General features: G+C 38.5%; 1 protein-coding gene and 1 long non-coding RNA gene across 2 annotated transcripts; one reads left to right on the top strand and one right to left on the bottom strand.

The window, feature by feature from the left end:
- Nucleotides 1–6,164: 6,164 nt before the first annotated feature.
- On the top strand, nucleotides 6,165–7,651 carry LOC115733359 (peroxidase 57-like). Its single transcript, XM_030664019.2, has 2 exons — nucleotides 6,165–6,437; nucleotides 6,694–7,651. The coding sequence occupies exons 1-2, from the start codon at nucleotides 6,234–6,236 to the stop codon at nucleotides 7,456–7,458; spliced, it is 969 nt and encodes a 322-aa protein (XP_030519879.1). The 5' UTR covers nucleotides 6,165–6,233; the 3' UTR covers nucleotides 7,459–7,651.
- On the bottom strand, nucleotides 6,455–13,335 carry LOC115733390. The gene is made up of 3 exons (XR_004014496.1): nucleotides 13,325–13,335; nucleotides 10,015–10,017; nucleotides 6,455–6,685 (listed from the first exon to the last, which is right to left on the bottom strand). It is a non-coding gene; the product is annotated as an uncharacterized LOC115733390 (long non-coding RNA).
- Nucleotides 13,336–21,742: the final 8,407 nt, after the last annotated feature.

The following is a 21,742-nucleotide window of genomic DNA, read 5'->3' as shown; positions in this document are numbered from 1 at the left end:
ACCAAATCCAAAATCTGATTGGAATGGCAAATAAAGTGATCGATCATGTTGACAAACTAATGGATGGTGGTGGTCTGCCTTTCCCTCCTAGCTAATTTCGAGAGAAAGAATAGGTATTTCTTAACATTGTTTGTTTCGGGGAAAATGAATGATTTAGAAAATATTTTTCAAAAATGATTGCTTAAATCACTTAAAATAATTAGTCAATAAAAAACTTCATTGGCTATAGTAATTTTTGCATAAATATTTTTGTGAACGATGAAATTTTTTTTGTTCATTCATTTTTTAAAGCGATATAAATAATCAATTTTGACAACCGTTCCCAAATCATTCATTTTCTTCGAAATAAATAGTCTTAGTGTATTGTTGGATTTTCGATACAATCGTCAAGCATTTCGAATCTTCGCCATATGGATCTACAAAAATGAAAAAAATTTCACCCTCCTCTCTCAAGGGAACGGATCCCATTACATACGCAACGAAATTACACGGAATTAAACCGCCCTAGAATAATCTTGAATCACCGATTGGAGAAATACATAACAGAATGGACATACCTTGTTTTCCACAGATAAAATATTACCATTGTAGTCCCTTGAGAGATCGTTCCTTTGTTTGGCGTTTGGGAGTTGAGTCGGAATTCGTTGTTCGTTCATTCGCTGCTCTCCTCTTACTATTTCTCTATTGAATAATCCGAGGAAGCAACGACGTCTGTTTTCTTTACGTGAGAATAACAACACTTGAAACGTGACCCTTTATGACGTTCAAAACAAATTTGATAACTGCCTTAAGCAGTTATCCAATATGGGTCAAGGGCTATGATAGCCTACATGAGCGGACCACGATCCTTCACATACACCCATTAAATCCAACACTCTCTCTTTTGTTGATTTTGTTTGTGTGTGTGTGTGTTTTTTTTTTTGGTTCTTTTCTTATTTTTTCTTATTTCTGATTGAGATTGGAAAGCTCTCTTTCTCCGACCTACTTATAAATATGAGAGTTTGAACTCTTCTGATTTACTTCTAGATTTGGGAACTACCGTCTTCTGATTTAGATCGGGAGTTTAATCAATATGCTTTTGGGAATTTGCTAACCCTATGCTTTTTGTTCGAGTATAGGTCCTCTACCTCCAGCTTTAGTGGTGATCACATGAGCTCTGACGTCTTGCTGAACCATGAAGATTTATTCTTCCGCATGTTAGATCTATGTTTGTTCAATATATTTTAGTTGTCTCCGTATAGCAATGGTGACGAGAAAGCCGAACCTAGGTGTATATCGCCAACTAGCAACACCATAATTACTACATAAGGAATTACCAGCGCATGCTCATCACCAATGAAGAGGAGATTAGTGATTGGCCGCCGATTAATTTTCTTGACATATCTATTCTTGTGAAACAAGTGTGTGCTTAACCTTGCAAGTGCTCTGCTGATCCTTCTTGATTTCTGGATTTTGCTTTGTTTTGCAGTATTCTAGACTTTGCTTTGATTTGCTTTGCTATGAAGTTTATGTGCTTCTCACTCATCCTTTTGAGCAATAAATACAATTTTATTTTGAAAAAATAAATAAATAAATAAATCAGACAACATTTTCCAAGAGAGAGAACTGTTTCATCTAAGTGCCTCTCTCTGCAAATCATAACCCACGATTTCACTGCACGGAATAAGTTGTTCAATGCAGATCTAATTAACGCCACTCAAGTCTCATCTATTAAGAACACATGGACAAGACTCTTCTTTGATCACCATCAATTTGCTTGTAATCCCGATCAGATCTAACAACATGCTAATCATGGTTTCTTGTTCTAACAGGTAATTAAGCTCAACACTAGGTTTACATCAGAGGTTTGGTGAAGTTCTATGAACAACGATTCCTCTTGTAGGTTTGGTAATGGATATGGTAAGCCCCACCATACCCTCAAGGGCCTCAACCAGGCCCCTGCTCTCCATTCTACCTATAAATTTGGAAATTCCCAGTATTAAGCTAGATTTGTTTTTTTTTTATGAGTTTTCTTACTTTGGTAAAATAAAATCCATAATTTTCTCCATATATTCCAATATAAGCAAGAATACTTCACCAATCATCACTTAATTATGGAAATTTTCCAAATTCAACGTTTACAACTAATTATCTTCTTTATTTTTTGATAGTAAGTACTCTTACTCTGTCTTCATCACTACAATTTCATCTTCATACTAAAAACTTAAACGACCCATCCTCTGTGGTGTCACGAGATATGAGATGGGGCATGAGATGGGATATGCCATTTTTATTAAAAGTGGATACGACTCTTGCACCCATTTTGTCCCATCCACATCTAGGTTGATTGATACATCGGGTAGAATAACTTTTCTCTTAGTTGATGTTTTGTGCAATCCTCAACACCCCCTCTTACGTGTAATTCACGTGCAAGTCACGTGCATGTCGGGTTACGAACGACACATATTTAAACTGTTAGATGAATGTGTCGGTTTATTATTATTTGAATTCATAAGTTAAGCCTGTCAAATAGGTGGTTGGGTCGGGTCCTAAATGGTCCGACCCAAATTGACCCATATAATCCATTTATGACATATTTATGGATATACAAATTTCTCGATCCATACCCGATGAACCCATATTACCAAAACACTTTCATATTTAATTCAATCTAGGAAAAATTATTTCTCATAAATTTTTTAAGAATTATATTCCTAAAACACTATGGACAATTTTTATAATTTTAAAATAATAAAAAAAAATAAAAAATTTTCCTTTTTTTCCTTCTCAGTCTGGCGGTCATAGGCGAGGGCTACCCAACCCATATGGACCACAAGCGAGGGCCGCGAAGCACTCACTGGTCGCCAAATGACCATTGGGCGGATTTCGTAAAATAAAAGAAAAGAAAGAAAAAAATTATAAATAAATCAAAACATTAAAAGATGACATACTTATTATGACTCACTTAAGATAGTTAGGTAACCAATTTATGACCCATTTAAAACCTATTCAAGAAGTTGTTAAGTAATAAATTCATGACCAACTTAAACTTGTTTTTTAAAGTTAAGGCAACTCATTTATGACCCACCCCATTAAATATAATTTAAAATATTGGTTCTAAACCCATTTTGTCACCTCTATTCAGGACTTTATGCTCTGTTATTATGCGAGGTTATGTGAGACCACCACCAACTATTCTAAAAAAAAAGCTGTTAGAGAAATGCACGGGTTAATATTTTAACATTCTAATACAACCATTCTTGGTACAACCTAGCCTCGCTATATGCAGATGTTACTAGAAACTTTATTTATACTCTTGACGGAGGTGATTAGAATCCATGGGCAACTCATACACAGTTTAGATTTATCGGTGTGGACTCGGCATGTACAATAACAGTCAATTGGCTTGATTTGGTAAGTATAACTGTATGTAGTCCAGTCAATCATTTGATGAAAAAGGCACAGTTATCAGCTTGGCATGATTCTTCCTATCATGATGTCCAATTGGACAAGTAATACTACTTCCCTTCCTTCCCTTTAAGGTTGCGATGCATCCATTCTTATAGACTCCACCGACAAAAATCCATCAGAGAAATCCACGGCGAGGCTTCCAAATCATCGACGAAGCCAAGAAGAACATAGAAGCCGCATTCCCTTTGACGTTCTTGACATCATAACTATGGAGAAACCAGATTCAGTCTTCTTTGCTGGAGGGCCTAGCTGCGATGTCGCTACAAGAAGGCGAGACAACATCATCTAGGCCCGTGACAAAGTTAATTTTCCAGGACTGACGTTCTCGGTGTCTCAGGCTCAACAAGTCTTCTCTGCCAAAGGGTTCACTCTTACCGAGAAGGTCGCTTTTTGGTGGACACACCATTGAAGCCGCTCACTGCGGCTTCTTCCCAGACCGTCTCTCAGACGGTACTGGAGCTCCGGATCCGTCCACGGACCCAAGCTTGGTCACGAAGCTCAACGTCACCTGTGGTGCTTCATCAAGTTGTGACCTGACCGTGTAATTGGATCAGAGCACGTTATCGATAACAAGTTCTATAGAGAGATTCTTGCCAAGTGAGGGATATTGCAAATTGATCAGGAGCTCGCTGCCGATAAATCGAGCGCGCCAATCGTCGAGTTCAGGCTGAGTTTTGCAAACGCCATGGAGAAGATGGGCAATGTCGAAGTTCTAACCTGAAGTGCTGGAGAGATTAGGAAGAATTGTAGGTCTTCAACTGGCTAGAGTGCTCCGCTAATGCTGTTCTTTATTACGAAATTGTTCTTTATTCCTCCCTAGGTTCAAAGTGGGAAACTAATTGTGATTCTTTTTCAAGGGGCTCATGCAGATCTTGAATGGTTAAAAAGAGCTTCAGATTGCTTAGATGGGCGATGGGGGGTCGAATGATCTGTCGGATGTTGTTATTAAGTAACTCGCAATGTGTCTCTCGACATTGTTTTCAGAATTTAATACGAGGTCTTATGGATCCATAAGCTAGTCTATGTTTACATTTATGTCCTCATTTAAAATTTGAAAAGCCAAGTTTATCCTTGGGGCTGAAATGACTTTTTCACACCAACTAGTGACCCGGTGTATCTGGCTTGAAGTTTGAAACAACGCCACTATTTTTACTCATACCTATCAAATTTTATTAATCCTCATTATTATATTGTGTAGCATCATCCAGCCTATTAACCTACATAGAGAGGGTCAAATGGTTTCTTGCATTCAAAATATACCGGACCGGACATCAAGAGTATATAACTAGTCAAATCAAGGATACGGATGTCTTCACTCCACTTAATTCTATAACACCTAGCAATATCAGCTTGAATTAAACCCCAAGCCGCCAGGCTAAGATCTTTGCGTAAATCGATGGCAACGCCTAAATACTTAAAATTAAAAAATTTATCCATATCAATGTCAATCGTGTCACGTAGGATGGCGCTTGTCGGTATTAGTGATTTTCTGCCAAAATTGACAGGAAATACTATATTGACAAACCGCAACAGGTGACTAAGTTGGTCAAATTAAAAAGGTTTATGGCTGAACTGGTACAAATAAAATAAGTTTATGACATTTTTTGATAATTCTTTCCGTTATGTAAACACACATGAAGTTTGTCAATTCAACTTCGATTTTGAATTCAGAAAAAGTATAAAAAAAAAGTACTAAACCTATTGTATTAATGCGAATTCAGTCCCGAATCTTTCAATTGAACCAATTTAGTCATAAACCTTTTGTGTTTGTGTCAATTGAGTCCATTAGACCTATTTTTGCAAAAAATTATTGAGGTGGATGCCAGCCATCCTATGTGGTATGACTAGTATTAACGTGAATTTTTTTTTTTTTAAACCTTTTAAATTTTTTTTACTCTTTTTTTTTTAATTGAGGCTGGCAACCCTCGCCTATATTGGGCAAGGGTATCGCAGCTCTTGCTGACTCTAGCCGAGGGCCGCGACGCTCTAGCCGGCTGCTAGACAAGGGCTCGCGGGCCCTCACTGTGGCCCGAGCCCTCGCCAGATCTGAGCCGAGCGAGGGGGACGTTGCCCGAGCGAGGTTTGGGCGAACACTACTTGAATACCGGGGAAGGTTCCTGGATATTGTCGATAGTCAAGATAAACTGCGAGAAGGAGCAAGACTTTTCAGACCAAAAAGAGAGAGAGAGAGAGAGCCTTCCATTTCAACTTTTACACATGTTTGCTTCAAAATAAGAAGAAGAAAGAAATCGATAACGTGCAAATTGCTTGAATTTGGCCACATGCGAGCACAGAAAGGGAAAATTTATGATCATGACCTCATATATATCCTATAGAACACCGGCTTCGTGCGATCCAGCTTGATCCCATACGAGAATTACGATTAAATAATGTCCATCGCCACCAAACGACAGAACCCTAGACAATGATTTTCTTGTTTCCACATGAAATGTCGGTCAACCTTCTCTCCGGATAATAGTTTAGTGACGCGCATAATGCATGCAAATGCATGCATATCATAACATTATCGTGGGGAAAAGTTTCAACCGTCCAACGTAAGGTTCAAAATCCACGTGCTGGAATCGTCACCTTTGACTACGCCGGCTCCGTCGTTTCCTTTCCCTTTCGGGCAGCCCACCACCTTATCTCATCCTCCCGAACACCCTATAAACATGGAGGGTCTCGTTATCGTAAGGATAACCATCGTACGACAGAACTGCGAACACAAATTGTGTTTTCACTTCCATACTCATTCGCTAGTATTAGGAGCTATAGGGACCCTAATGGGTTGCAAAATGGAGAAAGTGGTCCTTGTGCTTCTCTTCGTTCTCCCTCTTGCACTGGCCGATTTGAGGGTTGGCTTCTACAGCTCCGCCTGTCCGCAAGCGGAATCCATCGTGCGCCAAGTCGTTCAGAAGAGATTCGGAACCGACCGATCGATCACGGCGGCCTTGCTTCGCATGCATTTTCACGATTGCTTCGTGAGGGTAAGTTACCATGCGATGTGACGAACTCTATCGTTACATGTCGAATGGTGTTCATGCAAAGTTTGTTCACTACCGCATCAGTTGATATACCAATTTTCTAAGTTAATTTAAGTATAGTTAGCGTTATTCTTGATAAAATCGAGGTTCATCAGCTCAAACTTGTCAGAGCTTTCGAAAAAATGTGTCAAGGTAAATAGAGGTTTAAGAACGATGATGCTTTGCTATGAAGATAGATGCTAAAATAATTTCTTTATAGGGTTGTGATGCATCCATCCTCATCGACTCCACCACCAAGAAGCCGTCGGAGAAATCCGCTGGGCCGAACTTCTCCGTGCGAGGATTTGACTTAATCGACGAAGCCAAGAAGAGCCTCGAAGCTGCGTGCCCATCAACTGTGTCTTGCGCTGACATTGTCACACTGGCGACTCGAGACTCCGTGCTCCTCGCTGGAGGGCCCAGCTATGATGTCCCGACGGGGAGGCGGGACGGTCTGGTCTCAAACCCGAACGAAGTGAACTTGCCGGGACCCACACTCTCGGTGTCCGAGGCGGAACAAGTTTTCGCGCCGAAAGGGTTCACGCTCACCGAAATGGTGACTCTTCTGGGCGCCCACTCCGTTGGAGTGGCTCACTGCAGCTTGTTCCAAGACCGACTTTCAGATTTCCAAGGTACAGGAGCTCCGGACCCGACGATGGACTCGAGCCTGGTCGCGAAGCTGAAGGGCATCTGCGGGAACTCGAAAAGCAATGACCCGACGGCGTTTTTGGACCAGCGCACGCCGTTCGCGCTGGACAACCAGTTCTACAGACAAATTATGCAGAGGGAAGGGGTGATGCAGATCGACCAGGAGCTCGCTGTCGACAAGTCTAGTGCCGGCATCGTTTCTCAGTTTGCGTCGGATGCTAACGGGTTCAAGAAGAGCTTCGCGAGCGTGATGGTGAAGCTGGGAAGTGTTCAGGTTCTCACAGGGAACGCCGGAGAGATCAGGAGGAACTGCAGGGTCTTCAATCAGCCCAAGTAATGAGATGTAGCTATAGGGGGAATAATTTCTTCACTAGATTAAATCCAAACGTGTGCATAATCCAATCTGTGGAGAATTCTTTTCATGTTGCTTCATTATTTTACTTGACGAGCGTTTCTGCAAGGGTATGTATTGTCATTGAGCTTCATTGGGGATCAAGTATTCGCCTTGAATTAATAGCTTACTTTAATTTTGTCTTGTTCTTAATTTCTAAGGACTGTGCTCAAAGATTTGGGTCCAGAAAGGAAGTTACTAGCCCGACAGTTTGATAAGACTGTCGGTTATTTATGACCACATGATCTACCAATCAACGAGTGCTTCATGCAAAATACGTGATAATGGTATGTGAATCTATGATTAAAATTATACTGTCCTGACAGCACTATTACGAAAATACTTCCCATCCGTAGATTATCGTCAATTAATGAGTTTAGTAGATTAGAATTGTATAAGGCCAAGCCCCTCCAAAGAAAGGCCGATGGTTGCTGAGCCTGATCTAAGAAAGCCCCCCTTTCGATCCATCGCAAGGTGTCTAGGCCCAACCCGTTCTCTGAGCACACAGACTTGCAGAATTCGTACTTCGTGAAGCAACATTTTCGTTAAATGTGATCCACGTTTTTCTTTTAATTACATTCTCACAACCAATTGTGATGTGCTCCATTCGTAATTTCAGAATGACACGACTTGTTAGAGCAAAAATGGGATAGAAACACATAAGAATTATTGCCGAAAATCGATTCTAATTTACTCTATGCTTTAGTTTCAAGTTAATCGAGAAGTTTCAATCGATCATATAACAATTACATTAAACTCATAGTTTTCTCAACACTCAAGAATTACCTTGTATACTTTGGTTTGTGCGCATGCCAAGTTCAATGGCGACTCAACCACGAGATAAGGCACTAGGCCTAGAGTTGGAACATAAGATTTGGCTCGCAAAACTTGTCAACCTCAAACCTTCGTATAGATAGAAATTAAACAAAACAAAAAAAAAAGTGATCGATCATGTCGGTCAGTTGGATTGCGACGGTTTCTCATCCCCTCTAACCAGTTGTGAGAGAAAGACTAGGTTTTTCTTGTTGTATGTTCAGGTTTTCGAAGCAAAATCTAGTGATTTCTTAACTCTCTATACAAAGCTACAAGACGAATAAAAATCGAGCGATCAATTGTGTTCGATGCATTAGGGGGTTTGCGATGTTGGCCGCCCCCTCCCAACTTTTCTTGAGAGAGAATTGCTTCATTAATATCTACTATCAAAGTCTTCTGTCTCTCCCTCCTAAATCATAACCTAAAATTGCACCACCCGGAACAAGTTCTTCAATGTAGGTTTAATTAGCCCAACTCACCTCTCATCTCTCAAGAACATATCAAGGAGATGCTTCTTGTGATCACCATCATTTGCTTTTTACTCGATCAAAAAGACGGACGTAAGTAAGTCTTTAAACCGCTTCATCTAAAGTCTCATCCGAACCTCGGGATCCTCAAACATGAGACACATAGAGGATATTCTTGCCATCGGGGAAGAAAAATATATGATTGGTAACAAGGGGTGCAGGACATGGGAGCATTGGCACGTTAAAATAAGAAAAGCGCCTGTGAAATCCATCGTCACTGTATATCAAATAGACATGCCGCAGAGGTCCTGGTAGGAGAGTAACCTTCTTTTGATCATCATCATTTTGCTTTTAACCTGAAGAAACTTCTGCGAAGAAGCTGAGTGCTCGTCACGAGGGGGTTGTCTGCAGCACCTAGCTTTTTAATCCCAATCAAAATTTTAACAATAAGCTGATAAAGTCGCTCACGTTACAAAATCATCGTGGGGATTAAAGCATGGGATTTGCCATTGGGCCGTGCTGATGATGTTCTGCGGGAATGGAGGGCTAAAGCTGCGCTGTGTCAGGCTTGAGTTGAAAGAAAGCGAGACAAGGAACCTTCGTCCCCATTGATTGGAGTCGTCGATGGATGGATTAATTAAACACGGAAGGAACGAGGGAATTCTTTTGCAGATCTTAAGGAAACATTCGACATGGATCGTGCCTTCATGTTCTGATAGGTAATTAAGCTCAACACTGAGTTTACATACTTAGAAAATCTAATTCAAAAATTTAAATTGATAGGTGAATGGAGATCATATGAATATAAAGAGCATATATGACATGTTGACCGATAATGTGATACAACAATTTCAACATACATCAAAGAGTTTAGGTGAATTCCTCTTTTAAGTTTCAAATCATCAAGAAAGGAAACAATTGTTAGTACAATCGAAATTTGTAAGTCGGACATCATTAACCACTTCAAATAGATAATTGAAGGAATAAACATGATGATGTTGCACTGGCAAGAAATAGGCAGAACGAAGATGTAAGAGGGAGAGAGCTGGATTTCTAACTTGTTGATACCATGCCAAACAATCATTTTGTCAAGAAAACTTAACCTGTAAAGGAAAACACACCGTCACGCCGACAAAGTAGGAATCATTTCATGTTAGGATTATGAACCAAATTTTAACGCGAGTATTAAGTTGTTGGTTCGTGAGGTTAACACGGATTTTACGAACTTCTGGTTATTCCGCTATTTAGTTGTCTAGGGGTCTTGTGTGTCCTTCTTGTGTCGAAAACATAATTTGGGGCCAACTCACTTTTCTAAACAAATTTAATGATTTGTAGTATTAGACAAAGATTTTTAGTGTCGGCATTATGTCTTAATAAAGCACCATGCCTATCTTCATTCCTATTATGATGTGTACAGTAGACTTTGTTGAAAAATTGCCAAAAAAAGCCTTAAATCCAATATAATTGTGCTAATTTATTCCTAAACATTTTTTGCCAACTCAATTCTAAACTTTTCTTTTTTTGCCAATTCAGTCATAAACCTTTTGCAATTGTGTCAATTCAGTCCATCCGGTTAATTTTGTCGGGAAATCGATGACGTGGATGCTGGCTATCCTACATGGCACATTCAACGCCGACGTGAACAAATTTTAATTAATAATTTCCATTTTTTTTTTTTTTCTCCGTACTTAGGCCGGCGAGGGCGTCGCGGACCTCACCAGCCCTAGGTGAGGGCCACAACGGCCTCTCCCGATCTAGGCAAGGTCTAGGTGAGGGCCGTGACGGCCTCTCCTAATCTGGATGAGTCCTGGCCCTAGCCTATGCCCTCTCATGTGGCTAGCGACCCTAGCTGGTCTTAAGTTCGAAGGAAAAAAAAAAGTAAATAAAAGAAAAAGGAAACAAATTATAAAAAATTCAAGAAATTACTAAAGTATTTTAAAAATTGGCCATGTTTGCTATTTCCGTCAACATTGGCCGGTGGATTGAATTAGCATAAATACAAAAGAGTTAGAACTGAATTGGCACAAATACAATAAGTTTAGACTTTTTTGGTAGTTTGTCATAGTTATATGAGGCAGATAAAGCCCGGATCCGACGGGTTTGGGGCGGGAATGAAGTGAATTCTTGTCCAGCATGGAGGGCGGTAATGGATATGGTAAGCCCTACCCCCACCTTTGACTACTCCCCTGCTTGCGATTCTGCCTTTAAATTTGGAAATTCCCATTATATGCCAGTTTTTTTCATATTAGATTTATTGAATTGGTAAAATAAAATTCATTTTTTTCCATATATACGAATATAAGCATGATAATTCACCAGTAATTTATTCCCTTTTTATCATCACTTAAATATAGAAATTTCCCAAATTACACTTTTGCAATTATTTCTTTTATTTTCTCTTGTTTTTTTTATTTATTTTTATAATAAGTACTTTCACTCTTTATTCACAAATACAATTTCATCTTCACATTAAAGGCTTAAGCGTCGCTTCCTCTATGGTGTTACGAGGTAGGTAAGGCGAGGAAATATGCATGCTCGAAGAGTATTATTCTCTGGGTGTGAGATGGGTCATGGGATGGGACAGGCCATTTGTATTAAAAGTGGGGAAAAGTGTCCAAAAAGTCATAAATCTATTATATTAGTGCAAATTCAGTCCTAAAACTTTTGAATTGGTGCCAATTTAATCCTAAAATTTTTATTGGTGTAAATTCGGTCCTAAACCTTTTGCATTTGTGCCAATTTAGTACTTAGATTTTTTGCATTTCCGTCAATTGACTCAATTCGGTCAATTTTGATTGGAAATCCATTATATGGACGTTGAAAGTCCTACGTGACACGACCGGCGCTGATGTGGACATTTTCAAATATTATTTAAATTATTTTTAAAAAAAATTATTAAATTTTTTAAAAGTTTTTGGCAATATTTAAAAATATTGGAATAAAATTAAAAAAAATATCCATGTCGACGCCACCCTTTCCATGTAAGACAAATAACGTCCACATCAGCGATTTCGGATCAAAATTTACTGAATTGACTCAATTTGTACAAATACAAAAGATTTATGATTGAATTTGCACCACTCCAAAAAGTTTAGGACTGAATTGGCACCAATGCAAAATGTTTAAGGCTTAATTGACACTAAAAAAAAGTCTAGGATTAAATTGACACCAATGTAATATGTTTATGACTTTTTTTACACTTTTCCCATTAAAAGAGGATACTGTCCCAACGCCATCTAGATGGAGTATTACATTGGGTAAGTTACTTTTTTGTTCTAGTCAATATTTTGTGCAATCCTCAACCAAAATATGTATATTCTTGATACAAGGATCAGATATGCCCGAATTGAATCTCTCTTTATCCGAGAGGAAAATAAAGGAAAAACCAAAATAAGAATAAAGCCCTTAACCAAAGCATCAAAGAAAGATCGAGAGAGGGAAAAAGAGGTAATGGCTGAACGGAGACCAGTATGGTGCGGGTCACATTGTTCTTAGGCTGATCCATAGTTACAGCAATTCGTTTTAGACTTCTTGAACACAAATCAATTCCAGGGCTTCCTCTCCTTTCCCTTGCAGAAGTCGCTGCCCACAGTGCCATCCCTGAGGGAGAGAGAGAGAGGGACCTTTTCTTCTCCATCCCTTCCTCACCCCTCTCCCTCTTCTCTATTTTGAAACCGTCTATCTTTCTTTTCTTTCTTGATCTGTTTTGTGAGTTTGCACATATGAATAAATTTTTGCAGCTGATCTTGAATATATATGAAGGCCAGGTCGGCCGTTCGTCCAGTCCACAATCACTGAAGAAGATGTTTATGACGTGGCTCTATAACTCCTCCAAGATTAGGTTGCTCTTTTCTCTTGATTTAGATTTAGGTCAAGCTTTGGGGGTTTTATTTTTCCGAACTAGATCTAGATATAGATTTGAGAGTTCCTTACATATATTTGATATGTGTTCTCACAGCATTTTGATGTTGATATCTCTGAACGCCGATGATGAGGAACACGTTGAACCCAGATGCGTACTGCAAGCCGTTGCACATTGAGTGGGAGATCTCGGCGTGTGCTCGTTATCGAATCCAGTGATCGGCCGCTGAATATTTACGGTAACAGTTCTGTTCTTGAGGGGATAAGAGTGTGTGCCTTTAGCTATAAATTTTGCTTTATTATTTCTGGCTTTTACTTTATTCTACAATTATTTGGGTTTTGTTAAGCTTGAAAGTCTTCTATGCACTTCTCGACCCCTTGAGTATTATTCTAATATATGGATGTCATCTTTCTTTCGAAAAGAAGAACAAGAAAAGAACCCAAATCAATTCCACCGAATCTGACTTTCTTCAGATGTAGTTTAAGGAACATAATACGTGGCATTAACGTTGGGGATAACAATTCTAAGTGATAAGCTCTTCGTGCAATGAAACTGGATCATCATAGCTAGACTCTAAAGTACCCAAGGTTAATCATTCACCGCATATGTGCAGAAAAGGGAGAATTGTCTTTATGCTGAAGTTGACGAGGAGCAAAACTAAAAAGCCTACAAATATGTGATTATTGGGCCACTACCCTGATTATTCCCGGGAATAATGCAAGGATTTAAAGTGCGCAGTCAGAGTCAGGAGCAGATGATGTATGATTACAATGATTGCTAATGCTAAGTAATTACATATTTATGGTGGAGGAGTATATGTTCTACGAACCACCAACGAAAGGGATAAACACCTACATGGCAGGAACCATGTACCCTTAATTTCATGTAAGAGTGCATGGACAATTACAAAATATTGACTCCAAATTCCAAAGCATTAGTGATAGGAATCTCCTCTAAGAATATGCTGGAAATAAATTGAAATGTACACTGAAGTTCATGAAAAGGTTTAGGCTATGCACCTTTAAAACTTCCGCCACATATTATTGTGAAGTAAGCGTCAAGGAAAAGACAAGAAAAATTACCAAAAAAGTCATTAATTTATTACATTTACGTCAATTTAGTCCTAAAACTTTTCAATTGGCCAATTAAATCCTAAACCTTTTGAAAGTTTGCCAACTTAGTCCTTTTGGCCAATTTTAATTGAAAATTGTTGACTGGCAATCTAGTCGTTGATGGCTATTCTATGTGGCACGACCTACGCTGATGTGGAAAATTTTTTAGACTCTTAATAATTTTTCTAAACTTTTAAAATATTAATCTTTTTGTTCTTCTTTTCCAACTATGGGCCAACAAAGTCACCGACCGACCCTCCCTTACATAGGCGAGGACCAAAATCGCGGCCCTCAACGGCCACGAGTGAGGGCTGGCCGGCGAGGGCCTTGTCGTCCACACCCGGACCAAGCGAGGGTCGCCGACCTTGGCCCAAATCCAGGTGAGAGCATCACGGCCCTAACAGGTCGAAGGTGAGGGTCGCGGCCCTCATCTAAATCATGCGAGGTTCGCCAACCAAAGGTTGAAAAAAAAGAAAAACTTATAAAAGATGCAGAGAATTAAAAATTATGAAATTGTCCATATTAATGCCGACCATGTCACATGGGACTATCGACGCCGACTAGACCGAAATGTCAATGATTTTCCACAAAAATTTGCCAGAAAGACTAAATTATCAAATCATCAAAAGATTTAAGACTAAATTGATCAAATTAAGGATTTATAACTAAATTGATCTGAATTGATATAGACATAATATGTTTAGGAATTTTTTGGTAATTTCTATCAGAAAAAATGTGTATTATATGATATAAACGCTCTCTACCTATCAGCTTACGTTTTTGAATTATATTGATTTGATGTGGTTATATAGGTTGCGCAATTGTAAAACAAATACATTTACGAGCGAAAGAAAAAATGGACATATCAATCAATATAATGAGAGCACTCTTATGGACCAATCATACCGGATATTATTGCTATTTATTACCAACATGGAAAGACTCACGCAATTAGTAGAAAGATAGCACTTTTGTATGCACCTTAACAAAATCTTTTCTCTATATGCGAGCCTTTCATATTGGATTGGCTTCCCTTTAAACCCAAGTTAAGTATCCACCTGTACAATAGCGTGATTATTGATTCATATGTCCATTTTTTTTTATCTTAAATGTATTTTTTTCCGCATTTAGGAATTTTTTTTTTGGAGCGGGCATTTAGGAATTCACTTGCCTAATTTTATGCATAAATTTTTCGTTGACCGAAAAGTATTTTCCGTTGACTAAGTCATTTTCGGCAAACCAAGCAGGTGAAAATCCGGAAAACTAATTCCTGAAAAACATTTTCACCCAAACAAACGTATCCTTAAATTCTTCATTTGAAATATTCGTCTCCTTATAACAAAATTAGTTGCGCATATACTGATCAGCTAGGGTCTATTGCTATTCGAAAGATCGTATCTCTCATTGAGAGACAATGCTTAAACTCTGCACCTTCCATATTTTGAAGGACAAACAAAATAGAAAGAGAGAGGCGAATTCAAAACTTGAGATTTTATTCTTTTTTTTTGTATTCTTTTTGTATCGTATTGGCTTAGCAATTCGTGGGGGTAAGTCAAGACAAGGTCAAGAATTGTTGCCCCATATCGATCCCATCAACTTCCCACCTTCCATCATTACCACATCCGGATGGCGATGCAAGAATTTCAAAAGTTCAGGCAGGGGCGACAAGAGAGACATGATGGCCTAATCGGCCACTCCATTGGGGGACATCTTTTTTTTAGCACGCACGCTTGCTTGCTTGCTTTTACATTTTCCATGGAAGATGGAAAAAGATGCCCAAGATTTTTGCCAACATGCACACACAATAATCAACCTCTCCGAAAGGGTTCAATTTAATTATCTGGAAACTGCTGCAATCGAGGTTCTTTTTTCTTTGACCTGCAGATTCATTTGTTTCGCGAAAAATGAGTAATTTAGAAAATATTTTTCAACAAACGATCGCTGAAAAAATGAATAATTAAAAAATATTTTCATCATTTACGCAAATACTTAGACATAAATTATTTTTAATAATGAAAAAATATTTTGTTGACTAATTATTTTAAACAATACATGCGATCATTTTTATGAAAATAATCACTCGTTTTTCATGAAATAAACGGAGTCTTGATTTGAAAATGTAGAGTCAAGTAAACTCTGGCCATTTTGACCGGAAAATGTTGAAGGTTGGGAGGTTCGATATCGATTCTTGGGTGAAATGAAATGGCATACCGCGTTTAGCAAACCCTAAAGTCAAAAAGATTCATTGACTCTGTTCCATCCAATATGATTTCCTGAATGAAATGTCAATAAATCTAGCTGGCCTGAATTTGGAAAAGAAAAAACCCTCTCAATAAATAATTAAAATCCTTAACTCACTAGGATTATCTAAATCCTACTGATATATTCAAAAGAAAAACTGCAGCAACTCTCTCTCTCTCTCTCTCTCTCTCTCTCTCTCTCTCTAACTAGCCGCAGTTTCTTTGTTCTTTCTTTTTGTATCTCATTTATTTTGATGACCACCTTTTATGTTCTCCGAATTGATTTCATGACTTAAGCAGTGCCTATTTAATAGTATTTATTTAGAAAATTAGTAACATTTTCGACAAATTTTAGGTTTATGTCTCATCATAAACATAACCTTCCTCCTCTATCTCTTTATGAAATTTAGCTTCTTTTACCTGATAATTTCTTTCTAAATTTTTCTAGTGAAAAAAGGCATGTCAATATATTGATATGCATCAATTTTATCTCTCAATCTTTTACATTCATACAAAGTGATTTCACTACGATTGTTCCAATGGTTGATAAAAAAGAAAATGAAATACTCGACCTCAAGGTTGGAGCTTTTGGGCATTTCTAATTTAGAAATCATCGATCATCCGTTCAATCTCACAAATTATGTGTAAATTAATCTGTGCCGGGATTACTTACACAAAGTTAAAATGCTTAACTACTTCAATTCATGAGATTTTGAAGGCGTTTTCTAGACTTTTAAACGATCGGACCTAGATGCACGTATCTCGGCGTCATAAAAAAGAAAATTTGAGACTCCCTACAGAAGTTTTTTCTTTTTCAGATGAAAGACGAAAACAAATCAGACGGCCAAGAAAGTGGGATGCGATGGTTTTTACATGCTACTGACCACAAACAGTACATCCCTCTCGTAGGTAAGAGACATATCAAATCAATCGCACGTATTAAAGGAACACAAAAAGCCAACCAAAATAAGAAAAATAACAAAAAAAAAAAGAAATTAAAGAAATGGCGAGGGACTGAAGGTTGTGTGAAAACCACACTAGGGAAGGCAAACAAACAAAGGCTGACAACAACAGTGAAGATTCCTCTGCTTACTTCCCAGCCCCATGTCAGCTCAGTAGGCAGTTTTCCATTTATGGATACACTCCAAAACCCTAGACCAACCTTGTAAAAGTCACCGAAGTGGTAACCTACCCAACCTCCTCGTCCTCCTCCTTCTCAGAGAGCTTTTTCTACTTAAGTTTAATAAAAAAATAAAATTCATGTCCTGTTGGTCCTAATCTATGTTTTCCCAGCGACCCCAGACCGACCTTTCGTTTCTGCTTTTGGCACGTAGAAAATTCTCATCAAATGTAATTCGAGACATGAGATCGATCGATTGCAAGTGTATGAGGTTCGGTTTTTTTAATCGCTTCATGCTTTTGAGTCAAAATATTTGCTAAATTTGTGTGATTCATGTATTCTGCGCAAGCTGCAAATGGCACGAGCACTCTTTCTCATTTCATTGTTTATTAGAGTCACATTTTCCATCCTACATGGTTTTTTTTTTTTGCAGATGACTTCCTCAGTTGGGCTCGAGCAGTAAAATTTTATTAAGTTCGATACCCGTAGTTTACTTGTAATATAGGAAATAGAGTCATCAGATCCACCACCGGAGGGAGCTAGAGAGAGGGTGTTTGGTTGTTGCAGCAGTGGCTCGGTGGCGGTCAGGTGTGATGGCCAACGATTAGAACTAGTCAATTAGGATAAAGGAGACAGAGAGATTGGAATCAGGGTTTGGTTTATTAGATGAATTTGGACTGTCGATTTCAAGAGAGTTGTTGTGCCATCCATACAATAACGTGAAATAAGAGATTCGCTATCATTTAGGGTTAGTCCTTCCTGAAAATTCTTAAGTTCACTTGTTTTTAAATTAATAAAAGGTGTCAAATATGGCCCATTCCCAAATTGCAGAAGAACTGAGAGTACAATTTGATGTAAAGGGTAGCTAATCAACAATATAGAGTTACCTCAACTGGAGTTCTTTTACGTTTCCAGTAAAAATAGAGAACATTTATATGTGCTCAAAAACAAAATATGAAAGAAAAATATGCACAATGAAGGCTGAGAGGGTGCAATAATTCATTCCAGAAAATGAGTTAAAGTTCTTGCGTGATGGGAAAATTAATTACGGTTTGTACAACTATCGTGATATTCTTATTAAGTACGGTTAATAATTCAATAACATATGGCTACCATAATCCACAAAATAGTTGAGGAAAATCTTTAGATTAATGGTTGCATTTGAGTTTTTCTTCTTAGGGCAAAAGCCACAAAAAATCACAAACTATACTCACTGTGACACATTCATACTATTTTTTTTTTCAAGTGACACCAAAAATTCCAAACTTGTACATGTGTGACACATTTATCCTCAATCAAAATTTCATCAATGAGAACCGTCAAAAACCTGCATAGATACATGTCGGAGAGCAAACGGTGTTGACATGCACCCATATGGCTTAAGCGGAATAACGACGACGTTATTTTGGTTGAAAAATCATCCGACAAAAATTTGATGGAGGGCAAATGTGTTGCCTAAGTACAAATTTGGTACTTTTTATCTCGCAAGAAAAGTTTAGGGTAATGTTTTACAATGAGCATAGTTTGAGGTTTTTCATGTCACAAGAAAACCTTTAGGGTAAATGTGACTTCTTTGTTTTTTTTTTTTCTTTTTCCCTTCTTATTAAATAGAGATATAGAGATTGTGACATCAAATTGAGCTTGTTGTTGCCAAGTGGAGCTCTACTTTGACTGTAGAACGGCTATCACGAGATCTCGGAGCAAAATATTCTGGATAGAGTTAATGCAGCCCGTTTCATATGCATGTTAAAGCCTCTTTTCAAGATTATTATTATATGTCCACTACTTTTCCACAATTGGAAAAGAGAGAATCCATTAAAATCCTTTCAACTCAACTACCATCTTAAGCATTGAGCATCGTCCACTTTTTCAAAAATGGAAAAAGAAGAACAATCCAATATGTGACTACATGTTAGGCACATAAAATCCACTTGCTCTGATTATCTCTAGTATATGACATTATTTTGATTGTTGACATCCATAATTGCTTCGTGGGCTTTTGATTAATTAGGAGTTTAGAAGGGTCGAAAGGAAAATAAGGAAAAGAAAGAAAGAAAGAAGGGTTTCATCCTTTTCAGTCACGTGCTTCATTATCGACGAGAGTTTTCAAATGAGAGAGCAAATATGATCTGGGTTTAGTAAGATTTCGCGGAAGCAAGGTGTGGTACTAACCAAGGGATGGATAATGCTTCTTTGCCTCCAAACTTATGCCTCCTAATCCACAAGCAAATGTAAATTGCAATCACATTAAAAGCAAGAAAACACCAACCAAGAGAAGCTAGGGCAGGAATTTCTCAGAAGAGGGAGCGTTGAGAGTTGAAACCGAGGATTGTCATTAAAGTCGATAAATTTCAAAAAATGGACATGTATGGAAGAACATGTACGTGCATTAATCACTTGAGATTAAAAAAAAAATCAAAATGTAATGTGCATCGGACAAAGTATCCCGAAATTTCCTATAATGTGAGCAATGCAACTATTAGGCATATGCCTAAACCAAAGGAAAACACTGTTAAATATATGTTGCAATTGCTAATAAATCCAAAAGGGATGCAGCATCATGTTCGTCGATGACTAGCTAGCTGGGAAACACACAGTGCATGATCTTTTGCTAAAGAATAGGGAGACACTAACACATGTACTCTGGGCTTGTCCTTTTAAACTGGACATCCCAACGCTCCCAAGCACAAAACGCCCCGGTTCCGGACAAATCATGCTAGATTTATCACATATAATACGACCCAATTTGGAGTTTCCTGCATCACTCTGTAAATTAAATCTAATGAAATGCTCGAACAATGTAGCATACACACACCCGTCTCCTTTTGGGAGGACCCTCTCGTTTGTTTTTTTCCCCAACACATGCAAGCCGAAAAAAAGCTGTGCGTTGCTGCACAGTCCCAGTCCACCATATTCAGGGCTTTACGAAGCTAAAGGGAGAAACAACCAGGTTGCTTGCAAAAATCGAAAAAGAGGGATGCATGAACAGGGAGTGACCATTGTCCTTTCGCTCGGGCCCGTGTTGGTTCGAGTATAGAAGATAGCGACCGAACACACAGCACCGTACGTGGGGTGTGAATCTAAAAATCTAATCCAAAGGAAGAATCCTTACGACCGAAGGCAAAAACATCTGCAGAGCTGCCTGCCAGAGGGACAGAAAACCGCGTCTGAGACGCAAAGTCGGTCGCTGTTTTGTTTTTCTCTCTCTTTCTCTCCGCGTTCTTCTTTTTTATCCTATTTTTTTGCCCGCCCCACCTTAGTACTTGTATCAATATTTATATTACAAGGTATAAGTCACAAATTACCTCCTGTGTAAATCTGTATGAATGGGGATGAGAGCAAACTGTTCGACTTTTGAGCCACCCTTTGAGACTCCTCACCCTCCTATCGTTTATTATTTTAAAACTTTCTCTTTCTCTGTTTTCTTGTTTTTTCTTGCTTTCTTTCTTCCTACTTTAATGTTTTCTTGTGGAGGGTTTCTTAGGGTTTCCACTGTAAAGCCATGTTGCTCAAACGTCACGGGGTAATTAATAATGGCGCACGGTTTCTTGACCATTCTTGGTTTGAAATAATGATAGGGTTTTCCTTTTTTTTCCTCTTTTTTTGTTTGGGTGCGACCCAGCTTTCCATGCATAGCTTCACATGCACTTGCTCGCCACAGAAACGAAAACCCTAGTTTTTATTTTTTCCTGCCTTTATACACGTCTTTGACATTTACCATTCTGACCACCTCTTCCCGGTTATTTTCCCATGCAACCTTGAAGAGAATATGGTGGAGTTTTTGACAATGCTGAGTGCTGAATCTGATCTCCCAAAATGATTGAATCCAATTTCAGCTGAGGTCGTTTGTTTTGGCCCGCAGCTGGATTGTGATTTTTTGCGATTTCTTGAGACACCATCTGTCAATTGTTTACTGATGCTGCACCGTACCATTAATAGTTCCTGTGCTAAAAGAAGTGTTTAATTGCTGTAAAGAGAAAATCCAACGTTGTATAACATGCCCCAACTCCATTCGCATCAAGGTCTGTATAGCCTTATCCACGCCGATAATGTCGGTGTCGCCCATGTATTAGCCCCGGGCACACCAAATTGGGATTCCATGCTTCTTGCTGGAACGGTACTTTGAAACCGCCTCTAGTGATCCGACACAAGTAAATGCGAGCCGAACTCCCAAGGATATCACTTTGGAAGATGATTGGAGATGGATCTATTTTTGCATCGAGAAACAGGTCACTTTCATCTGATGTGAGACTTGAGGTACAATGCGATAAGTAAATCATTCGGAAGTGGCGCTTTTTTCTTGAACACGTATATATGGGGATTATCTTTGAGAAATGGAATCTTAACCCTAGAGACATCAGCATCCTATGCCGGCACATTACATATCAGAGGGTTTTTTAAAAGTTTACCTCTAGTATCCATTGGCTGCCTATATTAAGCATGTAGCTAGGGTATAGTAGGGGCCAAATGATTTAGTAATATGTAGCAAACTCAAATTCCAATCGGATGAACCCTAAAGGATCTTTTGAGTGGTGCATTATTGATTATACGGTAAAATTTAGGACTATGGCCAAAGTGCAATAGATTTAGGACTTTTTGGACCAAAGAAAGGAAGT

This window comes from Rhodamnia argentea, chromosome 10, assembly GCF_020921035.1.
Source record: "Rhodamnia argentea isolate NSW1041297 chromosome 10, ASM2092103v1, whole genome shotgun sequence".
Taxonomy (NCBI): Eukaryota; Viridiplantae; Streptophyta; class Magnoliopsida; order Myrtales; family Myrtaceae; genus Rhodamnia; species Rhodamnia argentea.
Note: the sequence above shows the minus strand (reverse complement) of the source record. Positions and strands in the feature narration are given on the sequence as shown.

What these genes read in the sequence shown, in the direction of transcription:
- LOC115733359 (XM_030664019.2), top strand. Translation starts at nt 6,234, where the DNA reads ATGGGTTGCAAAATGGAGAAAGTGGTCCTTGTGCTTCTCTTCGTTCTC. An exon ending in TTCACGATTGCTTCGTGAGG is followed by an intron (nt 6,438 to 6,693) that starts GTAAGTTACCAT and finishes ATTTCTTTATAG; the next exon opens with GGTTGTGATGCATCCATCCT.